The 18,116-nt window shown below is 43.0% G+C and overlaps 1 protein-coding gene across 1 annotated transcript in view; it reads left to right on the plus strand.

Annotated features, from left to right (window-relative positions):
• Positions 1–18,116, plus strand: part of malrd1 (MAM and LDL receptor class A domain containing 1) — a 449,626-nt gene that overhangs the window by 187,039 nt on the left and 244,471 nt on the right. Inside the window, 4 exon segments of the mRNA XM_068053300.1 lie at positions 313–492; positions 2,548–2,704; positions 14,624–14,780; positions 15,177–15,287. Of these exon segments, the coding sequence (XP_067909401.1) occupies positions 313–492; positions 2,548–2,704; positions 14,624–14,780; positions 15,177–15,287 (605 nt within the window).

Here is an 18,116-nt window from a genome sequence, read left to right on the forward strand (position 1 = left end):
GTTGGAGAAGAACACTAAATGGATCACTTTTTTTGCATGTTGTGCTGTGGTTCTCTTTTTCATCTGGCGTTTCTCAATGACAGATCAAAATTGGTAATTGCCAGAAAGTTTAAAAGCATTACTTATTCCAGAGCTAAAATTCTGAGATGTGGAAACAGAAATAATAGAACCAGAGGGTAGTTAACAGTTATGCAGTGTACGTCCACGTTAGGGATGGGATTCAGAGGGGGTGTGAGGCAGCTCTTACTTCTGGCACAGATTTCACAGAGATCCATTTCAGAACCAGGATAACTAACTATTGATCTTGTTCAGGTGATTTACCAACAGCAGTTCCAACAACACCATCTGGACCACCAAGACCTTCCACACTTCCACCCAATAACTGCACAGTGAATGAATTTATTTGTAAAACCAACGGGCAGTGTGTCGACAACATCAAGAAGTGTGATTTCAGGGATGATTGTTCTGACAAGACGGATGAATTGTCCTGTGGTAAGCATCCAGTTTTTTGTCCATACATATATTATGTGTTGAAAAATAACTTGGGAGAATTGAACAATCAAATGTAACCCTCAGAAAATGCATTTGACATGGAAAGTTGCAAAAATGCAGATGATCAAATAATATTTTAAGACAGTAACCAGATGATGTCCATCTTTTATTTTATTCGTTCATGGGATATGGGCGTCGCTGGCCAGGCCAGCATTTATTGCCCATCCCTAACTGCCCTTGAGAAGGTGGTGGTGAGCAGCCTACTTGAACCGCTGCAGTCCATGTGAGGTAGGTACACCCACATTGCTGGTAAGGAGGGTGTTCCAGGTTTTTGACCCAGCGACAGTGAAGGGACGGCGATATAGTTCCAAGTCAGGATGGTGTGTGACTTGGAGGAGAACGTGCAGGTGGTGGTGTTCCCATGTGCCTGCTGCTCTTGTCCTTCTTGGTGGCGGAGGTCTCAGGTTTGGAAGGTGCTGTTGAAGGATCTTGGCGAGTTGCTCAAGTGAATCTAGTAGATCGTACACACGGCAATAACCATCTTGTTGGAGATGGTTATTGCCTGGTACCCGTTGTCCAGGTCTTGCTCCATATCAACACATTCATCTGCACGCAGACTAATTTTATTGGAATTTCCTATATAAATCAACACATTACTGAGTATTTGCTTGCTCTTCTGTTTTGAAAATTTGAATGCAAACAGGTTTTCCAGATGATTTTTATTGTTTCCTCCTTTCCTTTAGACCCACTCTGATTTTTTTTCTTGTTTGTTCCTTTCACTCTGTTTCTCTTTCTATCCTTACATTTTTGTTTAAACTTTCTTTTCCCCGCCATTTTAAATTGATTTTACATTCTTCCTTCCCTTTTTTCTTCCATTTATTATATTGTTCCCATAAACTCCTAATCTGTGATCTGCTTTCTGCACTAAATAGCTATCCCTCTATTCGCCCAGCAATCTGAAAATTGGCTTCTATGAGGTAGAAGTGGTATTGTGCCCAGTGTCAGGTGTAAAACAGGCAGTAAGCATGTCAATTTAGCAATGGGAATGATTGAGGTAAACCTGTGCAACATTGGTTCAACTGCTAAATGCATGGGGCCCACTTTTTAGGTATCACATGCAGATGCGTACAACAAGCATTAGCCCCCTAGAATAGGAAAATTAGAGGCTATCATCTGTTGAAGGAATGGAGCAGGCATCAGGTCTGCCTCGCTCAGGATTCTTCAGTGGTTCCCACACCCCTAACGAGAGGTAAGTTTAAAGCAATAAAAATTCTTTTAAAAATGTGGCCATTTTGCTAGGAGGAGCAGAAGTGCTTCTCTGACTCCACAGTAGTTGCAATGCCCCCCACCTCCACCCCTTGCTCCAGCAGCCCTCCCAGGACTTACCTGACATTGATGTCTTTGCTTGGGTGAGCTGCTTGTGGCAGTGTGTCCAGTGCTTGAAGCTCTCACCTCGTATGTTGACCAGGCCCGAGGACCAATGTGGTTCAGCCATGCACTTGGTCATACAGCATTGATTCTGAGCCCGAAAATCTACCCCTGTATGTCATTACTGCCAATATGTCTTCTGCAGATATCTGCTTAATATTGGCACATACATTTAAAGTGTTGCAAGTCATTATCATCGATTTGTTCTGATGGTTTTGCACTGCCTTAATGAGGGAATGTAAAGGTCTGCGCATGTCTGCTTAGACATATATACAAAGCTCCATTCACCAGCATCCAAATAATTGTGGGAAAGTTAATTCTTTGCTAACATTACCAAGTTTAAACATAAAGTTTAAAGATTTCCCAGATGCTGTTCAATATACAGATCACAGTAGTGTGAAATGAAAACAGTGGGAGACTGCTTTCTCAAAGTAGTTTCATACTGTTTTTGCTAAAGTGAATCATATTGAGATTGCTCCACAATTCTACAGTGCAACTAGATTTATTCTAAAACCTACAATAGGATCCTGCAGAATGTTACAATTAAATGCATTAGAAATATTCTTATAAGAGACACAATGAGTCACAAGCTACTATGGAAAAATTATGCTATTTTTCTCTCTACAGTTCGTAAGATCTGTGATTTCAATAATGGGATCTCATGTGGTTGGAAGCAGCAGATAGATCCATCAGCAACTGAAAATATCTTTCGGTGGTTCACAGGACAAGGTTCTGATATACATCCAGGAGAAGAGGGTCACAGACCGTCTACAGATCACACAACGTATGGATTATATTTTGTTTAAAATTGATGTGAATCCCCTGCTTTGATATTTTTATCTTAATCAAAACCCTAAGTAAAGTCCAAGACCAGTAGTACACCAGGGTTATAAAGAATGGGAGAGAACACAAGGTTCCTCAAGTTGCACCTATACAGGAAGAAAACTGTCTCAGACTGTATTACAGGGGAGCCGAGGGAGGACTCAGGCAGGAGGTGGGGAATATTAGGGTTGATGGGTTTCTAAGATTAACTGGATTTTGCAGAGCAAAATGGAGGGTTTGTACCCCAGAAAAAACATTGAAGAAGTCAATTGTTGAGGCGATGAAGAGTTTCAATTGTAGAAAGAGACATAAAGGAGGAAATTTCCCAGGCAAGGTGAGATGGGTTTGGGTGCATGTGGAGTGTTAAATCTGCTGAAATTGATGTCGGGTCGGGATCTCTATCCTTTTTCCAGTTTCAACTGGGCGGGATTGAAGGCAAGCAGGGAACCCCCCCCTTGGATCTATTGGGTAAGTTATTAATATAATTAAAAAGCCAATTAAGAACTGTTATGACATTCATTTCTAGATTTCCCATCCAGGGCACCTGCTTCCTGACCATTCAGCAACTCCGCAGGGTCACCGAGGCAAGTGCACAGCAGTAAGAGCTTCCTCAGTGAAACTGACTAGCTGGGAAGGCTTTGATCAGTTACACTGAAGAGCTCCAGCCATGGCCAGTGAGAGGCTGCTGTTCAAATCACTACTTCTCACAGAGAGTGCTGTCACTGCTTGTCAGGTGATTGCCAACTTCAGAGGTTCTGGAGAAACAGAACTGGTTGGAACCAGATAAAACAATCACAGAGCTATTTGATGACAGATATGTGACTAGAGCTATTCAAGCTCAGATTTGAAGACTGTAGAGAAGATGGCTGCAGGCGGTTTGGCAGAGAAGATGTAGAGAGAGAAAATTGATCTGGGAGCTGGTCATCCGCAGATACAAGTTCTTGCAGAGGTTTTCAGTTACTTAAGGTGACACCGGTGGAGCTAAGCCATCAAGGTTGTCGTGAGCAGAACTATGGAAGTTCTGGAGGGGTGCGCAGTTTTGGTGGAAATGGTATTGGTGGATTTCGGGATTGCAGGGGCACTGCTGTTGAATGGAACTCAGTGTTTGCATTTTGATGGACAGGAATTGGAAATCTACCTGAAGAAGTGTATAGTTTTGAGGAACTTTGTGGCTGTTTGATGCCATCTTTGCTAAGAGGACTGCCCAGTAAATCCGTGAGATTAATCTTTGTTACATCTGATAATTACCGTGTAACCTTTATTATATATATCGACTGTGATTTAACTGTTAATGCACGTTTAATTTATGTTGGTATTGATTTGAGTGTTAAAGTGAAAGTTATAAAAGTAAAACCTTGGTTTTTATTGGGGTCGTTTGGTAAATTCAGTTCTTGGAAGGAGGTGAGACCCCCAACACAGGGTCAACAGGCAGAGGATCAGCTCTCTTGACATGTGAGGACCAGTGCCATGGCTAAGTCCACCCATTAGTAAATCAGGTTCATGACCCAAAAATTGTCCCACCATTCTGGCAAGGAATAACTCCAGAAAGTTCTGCCCATAGAGGAACAAACAGGTGATGTTGCAGAGATGGAAAATTGGAGTTCATATAAGTAACCAGACAGGTCAGTATACCAACCTCAATGTTCCATTTTACTAAACTGTCAGCTCAGAAGATTTCAAGAGCTGGAGTTGGAGCCAGATGCCTGTATCTGTTGGAATTAAAGAAGATGATATCAGTTTTGCTGCTATTGAACCTAACAACATTTAATCTCATCCAAGACTTGATGGGGGAAATTTCCAACTCATCCATTTCTTGCCTATAAAATGGAGGATCAGCAATTGAAGATTAGGGATGTAGACAGCTTGGTCACCCTATTCATGCCCAAGGCTGACCTGCTGTATATATACAAGTAGCCTGGCCACCCCCCGAAACAAGTGGAAGGCTGATTAAATTTGCAAATTGGTTATAGGATCCCAACTGCAATTTTCCAGTACAAATGAGAAAACCATCTTTTGTCTGTTTGCACCAGATGCTGAGCTGCCTAACTAACAATCTGTGAAAAAAAACCCACTGCAGCCCACTCAAAACAAGCCCAGGAAACCTGTATTTTTTATTTTGCTGTTGGTTGGCCCAGGAGAAACAGGAGTGCTCCACCTGAATCTCCAAAATAAATCCAGCCACTGCCAGTCCATTCAAGTCCCTTTGAAGGATCACCTCTCCCCTCCCTACCCCAATCTGGCCTGTTGGCCGGTTCAGCACATGAGTCAGACAATTTCCCATACTCCCAGAATAAATATGCTGCAGTGAGGCAGCTGCTTGGCAATTGCAGCTTGCCAGCAACATACAAATAAGGCCTGCACCCCAAAATGGCTCGGGCATCTCACTGGCACAAATAGAGGGGCTGAGCATTTGCACCACCAACTTTGAACCCATTTTGGGCCTTACTTTAAATTAATCTTGCTATCTGACAGCTGGTTAATATGACAACAGCCTTCAAATTAATGGTGGTGGCACAAAGGGATAGTTGGGTGTTGTCTAATAATGCTTCTGGATAAGGTCACTGAGGGTAGTTTACAGAAGATAAATAAAAGGAAGGGGAAAGGATAGAACCCTGCAGAATGGTGCAGGTGATTGCCTGAGTGTAGCAGGAGAAACCATTCAAGGAACTGTAGTTATGATATTAGGACAGATATACAGGTAAGAAGCACTGATTGTAAGTTGAAGAGAAGACTTGAGAGGTAAGGAATTTGAGTTTTGAGGTCCTGAGAAAGAATAGGTTAGAGTGGCGCTAGATTATAAGATAATAATAATTATTTGGGTTGAAAATACCAACCACCATGGCCCTGACTACTTCCCAACACCAGCAATCTGATAAATAAAAGGTGGCTTGGTTAAAAAGAAACAGCCATTTTCTAAATCATCTAATGGCCTGTTCCAATAAGATAAGGAGTGAGGCTGCTGTAGCAGCATACTTGGCAAAGGCCCAGATGCTATCATGATACCAGAAAATTTATAAAAATCCATTTCCCAATTATTTGACTCGAGTCTAGAGGTTCTCAATTTGATATTTTTTTCAGTCAGTAATTGCTTCATCGCTTCTTTTTGTCTGCTGGAGCAATTCCAGTAGCCAGGAATCCTTCATGAATATAAATGTTAGTGAGCTTATCGTGATCAGCACATTGAAGAGTAATTTCAGTAGTGTACTTCCTGCATTTCTCTAATTGAAGAAATCTGTTGTTGTTTTTTGAGCCTCAATATGATGAGATGAACTGACTTGCCAGCCTGCAAGCAGCACATTTAAAAGGGCTATACTGAGAGTCATTTTGGGATCACAAGGTGGACCCTCCACAATCATACTTACTTTGGGAGAATCTCATTATAAGTCCTATTCAATTGTTTATATATTGCAAAATAACATCCGCAATTTATCACTAAAGTAGCATTCTGAAATGTTGTGCTGTCCCAATTCACTAGCCTTCACATATATCAAATGAAAATGCAGTTGGTAAACACTCCTTGTTGATCAGTGGGTGCTCGAATTGCAGTCACGAATCTGAGTGCCTGCTCAATCTGGTTAATGTCATCACAGGAGAAATTTATGTATCTCCCAGCCCTGTCAAACAATCCATCCATCACCTGCCTTATGCATTTATGTGTAAATGACTGCAAATCTTTTGCTATGTTTCCAGGAAAAGCTTTGAAGGGGCTGGAGGGAAAGAAATTGAGGATGGTGGTGACTTTCACAGTCACTGCTAGTGCATGGCAACCATGTCCAGTAGATAACAGATCTTCTTCTAGGAGGCTGCGGACGTTTGTGTCCACCTCATGTGAAATCTCAATCTTTGAAAAATTCAGTGCTCACAGATACTTTTTCAATTCCCTCAATTTGACACTGTTTTGTGAAAGAGAATTATTTGGAGAGTTTTGAGCTGTTCAGTCAGAGAAGCTTATGATGCTGTGGCACCATCGTTGATTTTGATTGGACTGCGGAAGAGGAGGAGAATAAGAAGAAACAGCAGCAAGGGGGTGATGTGGAGGGAGGTGCAGGTGACTAGCAGAGAAAGGAGCAACAGAGGAATCGAGCTGGCAGGAGGCCCTACCCAGTCACAGGGTTCGGCTTCCTTGACCTAATGGAGGAGCAATGCTTCTTCTATTCAAACTGGACCTTCTGACCCTTATCCATTCGAATAAAGTGCGCTCAATTTCACCTCCATTTCACTGCTGAGTTTCCTGACCCCTGGGAAACCTGTACAGTAATGGTTAATTTCAAATCGGGCTCCCAATTGGACTGTGGGAGCCTAATTTAAATATGTTAATGAGTACCTAGCCTCTCCAGGGATGCCCCATTTGTACGGTGGCGGGGAGGGGGTTAGTTTCGAGGCTGCTACCTCATTGATGGGAGCAAATAAAATTGTTCACTTTGAAGGAGGGTATTGGAAGCATTGTCAGTTAGCTCCCAGTTCTTTTTTAATTTATAGCACTGGAACTGAGCAAATGGCTATGAACTTCCCAGAAATGCTGCTGTGTGAGATGGGTTTGCACCAGGATAAATGGTCAGACTTCAGTACACGGTTGTCAGGCTTCTGGGGATTTGTTTAAGTAATAATTGATTCATACAAGGCTGCTGAAGCTTCCCAGATGCAAAAACTCAGCTCCTAAGTGGGATAGTTCCTGCGCCACTCAGAAAAGAGGACCATAAGGTGGGTGGGCAGTGCAGTTAGTTCACCAGTGGCAGTTCAGATATCCATTGGAAATCAAGAGATTAGATTCCAAGGTTGGAGAGGATTTCATAGGGAAGGTTTGATTTGCACAGATTATTTCTGGATCGAGAATAACAGAATGCTCACATGCGCTTATTGGAGTTGGGATTGTGGGAATTCACTGTTCTTCCAAAGATGCACTGATAAAAGGAGGATAAAATGTCTGTGAGATTATTTCAGTTTAGATTCAGTGATAAGAACTGGATTATATTATGGTATACCTTTAAGGGGTGTGTCTAAAACTGCTGTCTATCACTAGACGGGATATGATGATAACTCGTAATCATCGAACAGAATTTAGCAGCAGTCAGAGAGACCAGACATGTTAATTAGCCTCCCAGTTATTGTTGTACATAGTTCCATATCTTCAAATAAAGAATACACTTACTTTAGTTACCAATCCTCCTCATGTGATCGGTGTGCTTGTGTTAAAGAAAGAGGAACACAACAGATTATACCTTAAAAACTTAGCAATGCAATCACTTTTGTTTAGGAAATCAGGCTAGGTAGATGTGTGAAAGGCAAACTCCTTTATCGAAAACTCCTTTCTCAGTGCCACCTATAGGCATAACTGGGAATACTGGCAAGGTGACCATGAAAGTTTTCAATGAAATGCATGCCCCATGTACCAAATTTAACATATAATAGATGAAACAAGTAAGGTCTAAAGCAGTGAAAAGAGCAGGGTTATTCAAATTGCATTGTACAGATCCATTCTGGAGGAGGGAATGTAATACAAAAAGCAATTTCTAGGGCCTGTCAATCCTCGTGACCCTTGTGTCTAAGGCAGAAATAGGATATTATAGGAGGGAACAAATGCAACAGAATATTGAAGTTGTGGTGTTTTCAAGTGCAAGAAAGTGCAGAACATGTGGTGTTACCATATTATTCAGCTATTCAATTATTTGAATTACATACTACCTGGATGTGTCCAGATACAATGATTGTATACCAGAGTATAATAGGTGATAAATGACTCATAATGTTCCACCTGTTCTCTTTGTAGAAGAACAAAGTTGCCCTCTACCAGGATCTAAAGTGTAACCCTTACCAAAGCACTAATTGTCACAAAGACTTATTTTAAGCTCCAGCACAGATACTGACCCTGGGTGAAATTCTGACACTAGTGTTGTTTTGAAAACACTGATGATGTTGTGATAGCAGCAATGAGGGTGAGGTACAGAGCTGGTTGATGAGGGCTAGCAGGTGACCCTTGTGACTTGCAAGAGGACACAGACCTTAGTGCTCCTGTTTTGAAATGAGGGTAGTACAAAAGTAGAGTTGTATTGAGGAATCACTTGGCTTTTGCACACAACTGTGGAATGTGGTCTGTGTATTGTGAGAAGGAATTTCAATACCCAGAACACATATTTATCCCCCGTCTGATAGTCTGAAGGTTTGGTTGCACTGATGTTTGACAGTGAGGATGTGGTAAGATCAGTGGCATTCGGAGGTACCCAATCAATGGGCACATTGGTATCATCTTACATAAATTCTATTTGAATTTTCCTTGGTCAGGGGCACTAGAAATTTATGGGAGGCTTCCACAAGCAAGTGAGAAAATTTGTTTCATAAGAAGTAAAATTGTAATAGTATCCAATAGTTGACTGCAAGAAACAGCCAATGAGACTGGCATTAATCTACCTGTCTGGCTGCATTGGTGGCTGCTCACCCGAAGATCTTCCAGATTTGCTATATCTCAGCTGTCCTTTATTCAGTTTCTTGGAGATGCTTCTGCTCCCGCTAATACTGTAAAGCATGCACCATTCCAGAATTTTGCTAAACATCTCTGCCTTCCCCATTCCTGACCTCTCTAAGCAACCCACATGTTTCCTGAACAAGAGCACTGCTTCACATGCATACATAAAGGTTCTGCAATGAGGTATGGGGGTTTGTGCAGAGATGTCGTTAGCTGATGTTGCATTAGAAAGCACATATCACCACAGAGATGGGCATTCATCCTTATTTCTGCTTTGAAAAACTCTCTTACATCTAATTGCCTCAGAATCAAAGCATGATGAGCACCCCTGCGAAGCATACAGTGATTTGCATTATTTTCTGACAGGAAAAGCACATCATTTACATTGATGGATTTTGGTATGTCATAGGATTGATGATAGGCACATGAATGGTTATATTGGGCTAGATCTTGTGTTCAGCCTGAAGGCAGGTTTTCTGGTGGCGGGGAAGGCCAGAGAATCGGAGCAAAATCACCTGCCATGGAACCTGACGCCATAATGCCAAGTTCCAATTTTCCCGGAGGTGACGAAGTTCCATGGCAGCACTTCCATCGCTCTGCAACGGGAATGTACTTTAAAAATGTTAAATACCTTTTTGGATTAATTAGAATGCAATTCGCTGTGATCCTACCAGCTGTTCACAATCTTCTACTTGACGTGCGGCAGTCAGGCGCATTCACTTTTCTGTGCTTGAAAAGCTGGTGCCACCGAGGTGAGAGTCTTTGGTGCCTTCAAAGGTTAGGTACGTTTTGCCTTGCTGTACTGCAGAATTTGTTGAAACATTGGACAATGCCACTAAGGTTATTCCCTAGAAGTGAGGGGAGGTTGGAACTCTGCAAGTGTAAATCGTTGAGGGTGGGGGAAAGGGGGAGCTCTGCAAGTGGATACATTGCTGGGGGCAAGGTGTGGAACTCTGCAAGTATATATGGTTGGGGGTGGAAAGGGAGTGAACTCTGCAGGTGTATATTGTTACATAAATGTGTTTCGTTGAATCATAATTTTCTTTGGTCCACTGACTGGAGATCTGAATTTATATATTTTTTTAAAGATATTTTAAAAAGACAAGCTGCCAGCAAAGTCATTCTTTCAGTTTAAGATGATCACCTTGTTTGCAACACTGTATCCTACATTGCAAAGGACTGTGAGGAGGGCAAAAAAATGGCTGCATTTCCCAGCAAGAACCTAGAGCCAGGAAGTTTAAAGGAATGACATGTTCTTTCAGCAAGCAGAGAAATACTGCAAACTGCTCTGTTTGAATCACTGAGTAATTGTCATGTGGCAAGCCCTTCCCAATTTGTGTTTTTTAAGCTGGTGTTTTCTCTGCAGCAGAGGAGAAGCAACTGGACTCTGACATGAGCAGAGCCTGAGTGGGGGTCCTCCTCTCTCTCTCTCCATTCCAGCTTGAAAGGTTTCAAATCCTCCTTGTTAACTGACCACCTTTGCACACTCCAGCTATAATTTGAAACCCCGTTGGAGGAAATCATCCACATTGGTATCTCCAAGAGACTCAAAGAACCAGTCATCTACCTCTTCAAACTAAAAGCCTCAGCACCACCCAATTCAGCTGGAAGCCAGCTGAATCACCAAACCCCACAGACTGTATACTCTTTTATTTTATGGACTCTAACTCAACCAATTTACCTTTCCCCACTCTGTAACCTATTTGTGTGTGTGTAAACCTCTAGAGTGCGTGTGAGAGTGAAAGTTGGCGTGTTGTTTATTATTTTATTAGTTCAGTTTAGGTACAATAAAGTTAACCTCTTTCTTTGTTAACTCAAGAAAACCTGTCTGATTGGTTCTTGTTATGATCATAGCAAGTAAGTAATCAAACACTTACTGAATTGGCCGGTATATCCACATTAAGAAAGAATTAAACCTGCTGTGGTCTAACAAGGAGAGGGAAAAGAGGGAAGCCCTTCAACCCCTCCTCACTTGACCGTAACAATATCGTTGAGGGGGGGAAAGGGGTGAACTCTGCAAGTATATATCATTGTTGGGGGGGGCGGGGGGAGGTGAAGGGGGGGAGCTCTGCAAGTTGATACGCTGTTGGGGAGAGGGCCAGAACAGGCTGCTTTTGTCAGAGGTCCAGTACGAGCAACTCAAATGGTATTGTGATGGTCATTATGGCTTGCACTTAGTTAAAGGTTGTACGGGCAATGTCAGGCCGTACTATAGAACTCATGCCGGAATACTGCTGAAGCAGGAATTAGCACCAATCTCTGCCCAGATAGGTGTACTTGACCTTTTGAAGGAATCCAAAGTTACCAGGAGCATCGAGATGAGTATGATCTACCTTGTTTTCCTGGATATCCTTGATGTGATGAGGCATCTCCACTGGAGCTGGGCCCAAGAGGCAGCTGTGGCCCAGGAGGAAGCTACCAAACATGAGCAGCCCCAGACCCCAAGGCCAGAGACGCCAGCGAGTCTATAGGACTTGGATGACATACGTGAAGATGTCTGACCGCCAGTGCCAGAGAAGACTGCATATGTCCACAGAGGCCTTCACACACCTCTGCACACTATTGAATAATGATTTGCAACCAATGGGTTTTGGTGGTCACCCTATGTCTGTGGTCCTCAAAAGTACTATGGCCCTAAACTTCTACACCTCTGGATCATTCCAGGGATCCACCAGCAACATGTGTGGGGTCTCTCAATCCACAGTGCACCACTGCATCAAGGAGGTGACTAATGCTCGGTACAGGAGGGCCGGCGACTATATATGCTACAGGACAGACCCTGAGACTCAGGCCGAGAGGATTGGATTTGGGACCATTGAGGAATTCCCATTGGTGCAAGGTGAGATCGACTACACGCATGTGGCCCTCAAGACTCCCACGAACCAACCAGCCGCCTTCATAAACAGAAAGGGGTTTCATTCAATCAATGCTCCAATATTGTACGACTACAGAAAGATCTTCCAACAAGTGTGTGCCCACTTCCCGCCCAGCTGCCATGAATCATGCATACTGTGCCAATCCCAGGTACCATTGCTTTTCACTCTGCCCACTCACCTTCAGGGGTGGATTCTTGGGGATGAAGTCATACGCTCACACGCCTGTGACATGGCAGCTGTCATGCCTTGGATGGACTTCCCCACCGTCCGCTAATGGCTGTTCATTACCTCTGGCTTCTCCACCAGATGTTGTCTTACCTCTCCCTGCAACTCCAGCATGCCCTGTGCTGTCGACACCAGAGGCTCATCATCAGCCTTGGGCTCAGCATGGACCTGGACACCCACTCCTCTGACTGTCAGAGGCGTCGGCTGTCTCAGCCTCAGTCAGCTGCTCGTGTGCATGTGTGGTGCTATCACCAGCTTGTGACCCCGAATCTAATGCCGATCGGATACCTACTGAGGTGAGTGTATTTGCGCTGGTGCAAGGTGCAGGAGTGTCATGGGACGGTACATCCTCTAAGTGTAGCTCTTCCTCAAAGATTGTCGTCGTTCCCTTGTGTCCACAAGCATTTGTGAGCACCACCCTGCAAGACACAATGTGAGGACAGACATTTAGATGTTGTGGTAAACGTGTTGCAATGATGACAGCATAGCGTCTGCAGAGAAGTAATTTTGATTCATTCTGTGTTTGTCAATAATCACCCTCTTCAACTGAGACCCTGAACTCCACATCTGATATGGCACGTGCTCCGTGGCTTCTGGCTAACTTCAGCACCTCCTCCTCGGCCTGTGACAGAGGTCTCAGGTCAGGCACTCTGCCACCAGTCCTGGATGTCCCCGACTGTTGTGAGCCCTCTTCTCCTGAAAGATCAAGGATGCAGTCACTGTTAAGTTCCAAATGTCTCTACAGCACGTCAATGCTAACATGGGCCCCTCTTCTGCACCTGGGGGATGTCACTGCTCTCATAATGACTCTGTCATAGGTCTAAACCGGTCTGAGATAGAAACAAGGGGGACTGGTCTTGCTTATGCAGTCACTAATCAGCTAACATTATGATATAACCCTCCTATCATTAGAATGGCTGCATCAACCGTGTACCTTGACGCTTGTGGGCAAGCAGATCACAGCAAGCTATGTGGAACCACACAACTTACCTTGGCTGAGCATAGGAGGCCATTGACTGCTTCCTGCACTGGACCCAATTACGATGGGTGATCCCATGGCTGCTAACCTCCTCTGTGATCTCTGTCAAGGCTTACTTGGTCAGGCGGGAGGACCTCTTCTTGCCATTGCTGGGGAAGAGGAACTGCCACTTTTCACCTGCAACCTGGAGGAGAATCAGCAGGGAGGCATCACTGAACCTTATGGCCACCCTTGCTCTTACATCTGCCATGTTGGTCATGGTGCCCGGGGGGATGTTTGCTGAAATGCAAAATGTATCCATAACAAAGAAGTGTGGCTGAAACGAAATGCTCGTGGATGCAAGGTGAGTGAAAGCCAGCCTGGCAGCCTTTTAAAAATGGTGCCAGCACCTAATCCGACATCAGGTGACATCATTCATGGCGTTGCCAATACTGCCCCCATCATGTGATTGGGGGGTTGGCTGCCGTCATTATAGTAAGTGGCCGCCCGCCTCATAATTGCAGCAGCACGGCCGCGAGGGTCACATGCGGGACGATCCGCATTTTGCTCACCTGCTGCCACTCCCGGCAGCACGACTGCAAAATCAAGCCCATTGATGCAGCCAATGATGCTCTGTGCCTTGCTCGCGTCAATCATTTAGAACAACAGTTGCTGCATGTGCTGATACTGATCATTGCTGAAATGTATATAGGTGTAATATAAAGCAAATTGGTTAAGAGCAAACTCAGAAAAATCTTTCTAACTGTACAATTCCATGATGTGATGGCACTTTTATCGGTCTCCACTAGCTAGCATCATAGAATCCACAATACTATATAGTTGTGCACAAGCTTTTCATTACTAGCCTTTATGAGGCTTTTAACAAAAACAAGGCAGTTTTCAAAACTTTTTGCTAGCATTTAATAATGCATTTTTGAAAGGGATCATATGGCTGGCAGATGCATTAAATCAATGAACAAATAGTCTTTAAATATTTTGTTTCCAGATTTCACTCCTCTTACTTGTGTCTACATTTTCATTAATTCAACAAAGTCCCAAAGTACTTGAGAGTAGTGTTATCTGCGGTGTTCTAGTCAGGTTTTCATTTCATCCAAATCCTAATTTATATATAAATTATTGTGTAACTATATTGTTGTTCAATTAAAGGTCACAAGTTATCAATTGAACCATTCAATAATGCAAAATTATAAAGTAGCATCTATATTATATAATGGAACCATTGATTCATTTATATGCTATATGAAAATACACTTACAGCATAGAATAAGCATTTTAAAATGTATGACAGTGGATTGCAAAATTTGAGCAAACAAGCTTTAAACATTTAACTTACACTTGCAGGAGCACAGAACAAGGTTGGTACCTTTACGCTGATAGTTCCAATGGAGAATTTGGTAACTCAGCTGATATCATCACTCCAGTAATATCCCTTACCGGTCCAAAGTGTAAACTAGGCTTTTGGTATCACATGAGTGGAGTTACCATTGGGTCGTTGCAGGTATTACTTTCTCTTTTGTAATAAATCATTCTTTTTCTTCAATACTGTTTCCGGATTACAGCCTGGATGCTCTAGAATTGAATTCCTAAATGTACAGATCCAGAATTAGATTTGTGCTTTAACTTTTTCTAGTTTATATTTATTTTAAAAAGGGCAAAAAGGTTGTGATTTATTTCATTACAGAAATTTAGTAAAAATCAAAACAGTGATTTATAACAGCATACATGTTTTGGATACTTTAAATGTTCAATTTTGGAAGAATTACCTATCTTCAGTTTTTCGTTATACAGGAAACTTAAATGGTGCAAAGCAATTAGGAATTGTTGATTTCTGTCACAACAAAAGCCTTCAAAATCAGACCACAGTGCTGATGTCTGCAATTTTGTTTCCCTTAAGGTCTTCAGTAAATATGGCAATTCGACACAACTACTCTGGTCGCAAAGTGGTAACCAAGGTAACCATTGGAGGCGGGGAGAGGTATTTCTTGGTGTTCAGTCTCATTTTCAGGTTTGTTATGATGGTTTTTTTCTTTTTTTTAACAATATAACATACTGCAAGGACATACAGTAAAATAATAATACCATTCTTCAAAGACGTGCTTGTTGATTGGGCAGAAATGTTGTCATCTTGTTCTATTTCGGGAAATCCCACAAGAATCCACATTTGTGAGACACATTTATTTATCAACAATATTGTTCTACCTAACTACCGAAGGACAAAACTCCAGGAAATCATAAAATATTTATTTAATTTTCACTTTGTTCGCCAAATTAGAACACAGATGTCTCTTGCAGGACATTAGCAAGAGACTGACTGATTAAAACTACGGCTGTTAAAATATTCATCATCTGCGCAATCTGTTCAAAAAGAGCATGTTAGACAGATGCATGGAGTCGAAACCCAATAATACCATTAAGAAATAAAAACAAAGTGTTGCAAATACTCAGCAGGTCTGGCAGCATCTGTGGAGAGAGAAACAGTATTAATTTTCCCCATATCTCTGCAATTTTTTTCTCCTTCATGTATTTATTCAATTCCCTTTTGAAAGCTACTGTTGAATCTTTATCCACCACCTTATCAGGCACTGCATTCCAAATCTTAGCCACATGCTGTGTAAATGCATTTTTTTCTCATTTCACCTCTGGTGCTTTAACCAATCACTTTAAATCTGTGTCTTCTGGCCGTTGACCCTTCAGCCATTGGAAACCATTTCTCTTTATTTACTCTAGCTAAACCCTTCATCAACCCATCTATCAAATTTCCTTTTAGCCTTCTCTGCGCTGCTGTGCTCTAAGGAAAACAACCCCAGCTTCTTCACTCTATCCCAGTAACTGTAATCTGCAACCATTTTAATAAATCTCTTTTGTACCCTCTCTAAAGCCTTTGCATCCTTCCTGAAGTGTGGTGCCCAGAATTGGACACAATTCTCCAGCTGGGACTCAACTAATATTTTATATAGCTTTAGCATAACTTCTGAGCTTTTGTACTTTATGGCCTGAATTTCAACCTGGAGGCAAGTCCTGTGAGGGGTTGGGGTGAGGGTTAGCTGTTGTGAGGTTGGGAAAACTGGGAGTACAGGACAAGTTTCCTGAATGTCCTGCAGAATTTTACTGCAGGGCTCCTTTAGGTTAGATTCCCACCCACAGGCAGACTGATTGACCAGCTGGAGGCCTTTCTGGTAGGAAGCCAGCTTCACAGGAATGAAGCACACAAGAGCAGGTAGGGAACTGAGGGAGAAATTGTGGATGGTGTCCCAATCGCAGGGGTCTGGACCGTGGGGTGTGGGAAGGATCTGATGGTGTTTGAGGGGCTCCCAATTATGGGTGGACGTCAGAGGGTATTCCAGAGTAGGTTCCTTTGGTGTTGGGGAGGGAATTAGATGGTGTCAGGTGGATGTCTGATGATGATGGTGGGGGGGGGGGGAGTCCAATTATGTGGGGGGGGGGTCCGATAGTGATCAAGAGCAGCAGTTAGTGGGCATGGGGAAGCAGTTGGTGGTCAGGGTTGTCCTAAGGTGGTCAGGACGAGCAGTTGCCATGGGAGGGTCTGACGGTGGTCGGTGGTGGGGGGGATGGTTCGGATGGTGGTCAGTGGGGGAGCAGACAGATGGCGGGGTTAGAGAGGGGCATTGACAGGGTAAATTGTTGGGCTGGATGAAACACTGCTCTTCCTACTGGCCCACAAGCAATGTTGTAAAAACACTTACTTCATGGATTCAGCCCCTTTTGCCTCCTTTAAGCTGCTGAACTTCCTGAGACCTGGGAAACCCGGTGCCTGTGGTTAAAAATAGAATAACTGTTAAAATGAAGGCATGTAACCTTGTTAGAACATTTGGGTTTACATCTGCATAAATCATTGAAGGTGGCAGGACAGGTAGAGAGCGTGGTTAATAGAGCATACAGTATCCTAGGCTTCATTAATGGGGCATAGAGTACAAAAACAAGGAAGTTATGTTAAAGTTTTATAGTAAAAGTAGGGAAAATCCCAAGATATTCTATAAGTATATCAATGGGAAGAGGATAACCAGGGAAAGAGTAGGACCCATTAGGGACCAAGGGGAAAATTTGTGGGTGGAGCCAAAGAACATTGGTCGGGTGTTGAACGAATACTTCACATCTGTCTTCACCCAAGAGAAAGAGGATGTAGATATGGAACTTAGAGAGAGAGACTGTGAGGTTCTTGAGCAAATAGTCATCGGGAGTGACAAGGTAGTGGAGCTTTTGAAAGGCTTAAAAGTGGACAAATCTCCAGGTCCAGACGATTTGTGTCCCATGATGCTGTGGGAGATGAGGGTGGAGATTGCAGGGGGTCTGACCCTAATTTTTTATTCCTCTCTGGCCACCGGGGGAGGTTCCAGAGGACTGGAGAACAGCTAATGTGGTCCCACTATTTAAGAAAGGTTGTAGAGATAAGCCAGGGAACTACAGACCAATGAGTCTCACATCAGTGGTAGGGAAACTATTGGAGAAAATTCTGAAAGAGAATCTATCACCACTTGGAGAGGCAAAATTTGATTAGGAATAGTCAGCATGGCTTTGTCAGAGGGAGGTCATGCCTAACAAATTTGATTGAATTTTTTGAGCAGGTGACCAGATGTGTAGGTATTGCAGTAGATGTAGTTTACATGGATTCCAGCAAAGCCTTTGACAAGGTCCCACATGGGAGACTTATCAAGAAAGCAAATGCACATGGGATACAAGGTAACTTGATAAGGTGGATTCAAAATTGGCTTAGCTGTAGGAGACAGAGAGTGATGACAGTTTTAGTGACTGGAAGCCAGTGTCCAGTGGCGTACCACAGGGATCTGTGCTGGGTCCCCTATTGTTTGTCATTTAT

Source organism: Heterodontus francisci, chromosome 2 (assembly GCF_036365525.1).
Source record: "Heterodontus francisci isolate sHetFra1 chromosome 2, sHetFra1.hap1, whole genome shotgun sequence".
Lineage (NCBI taxonomy): Eukaryota > Metazoa > Chordata > Chondrichthyes > Heterodontiformes > Heterodontidae > Heterodontus > Heterodontus francisci.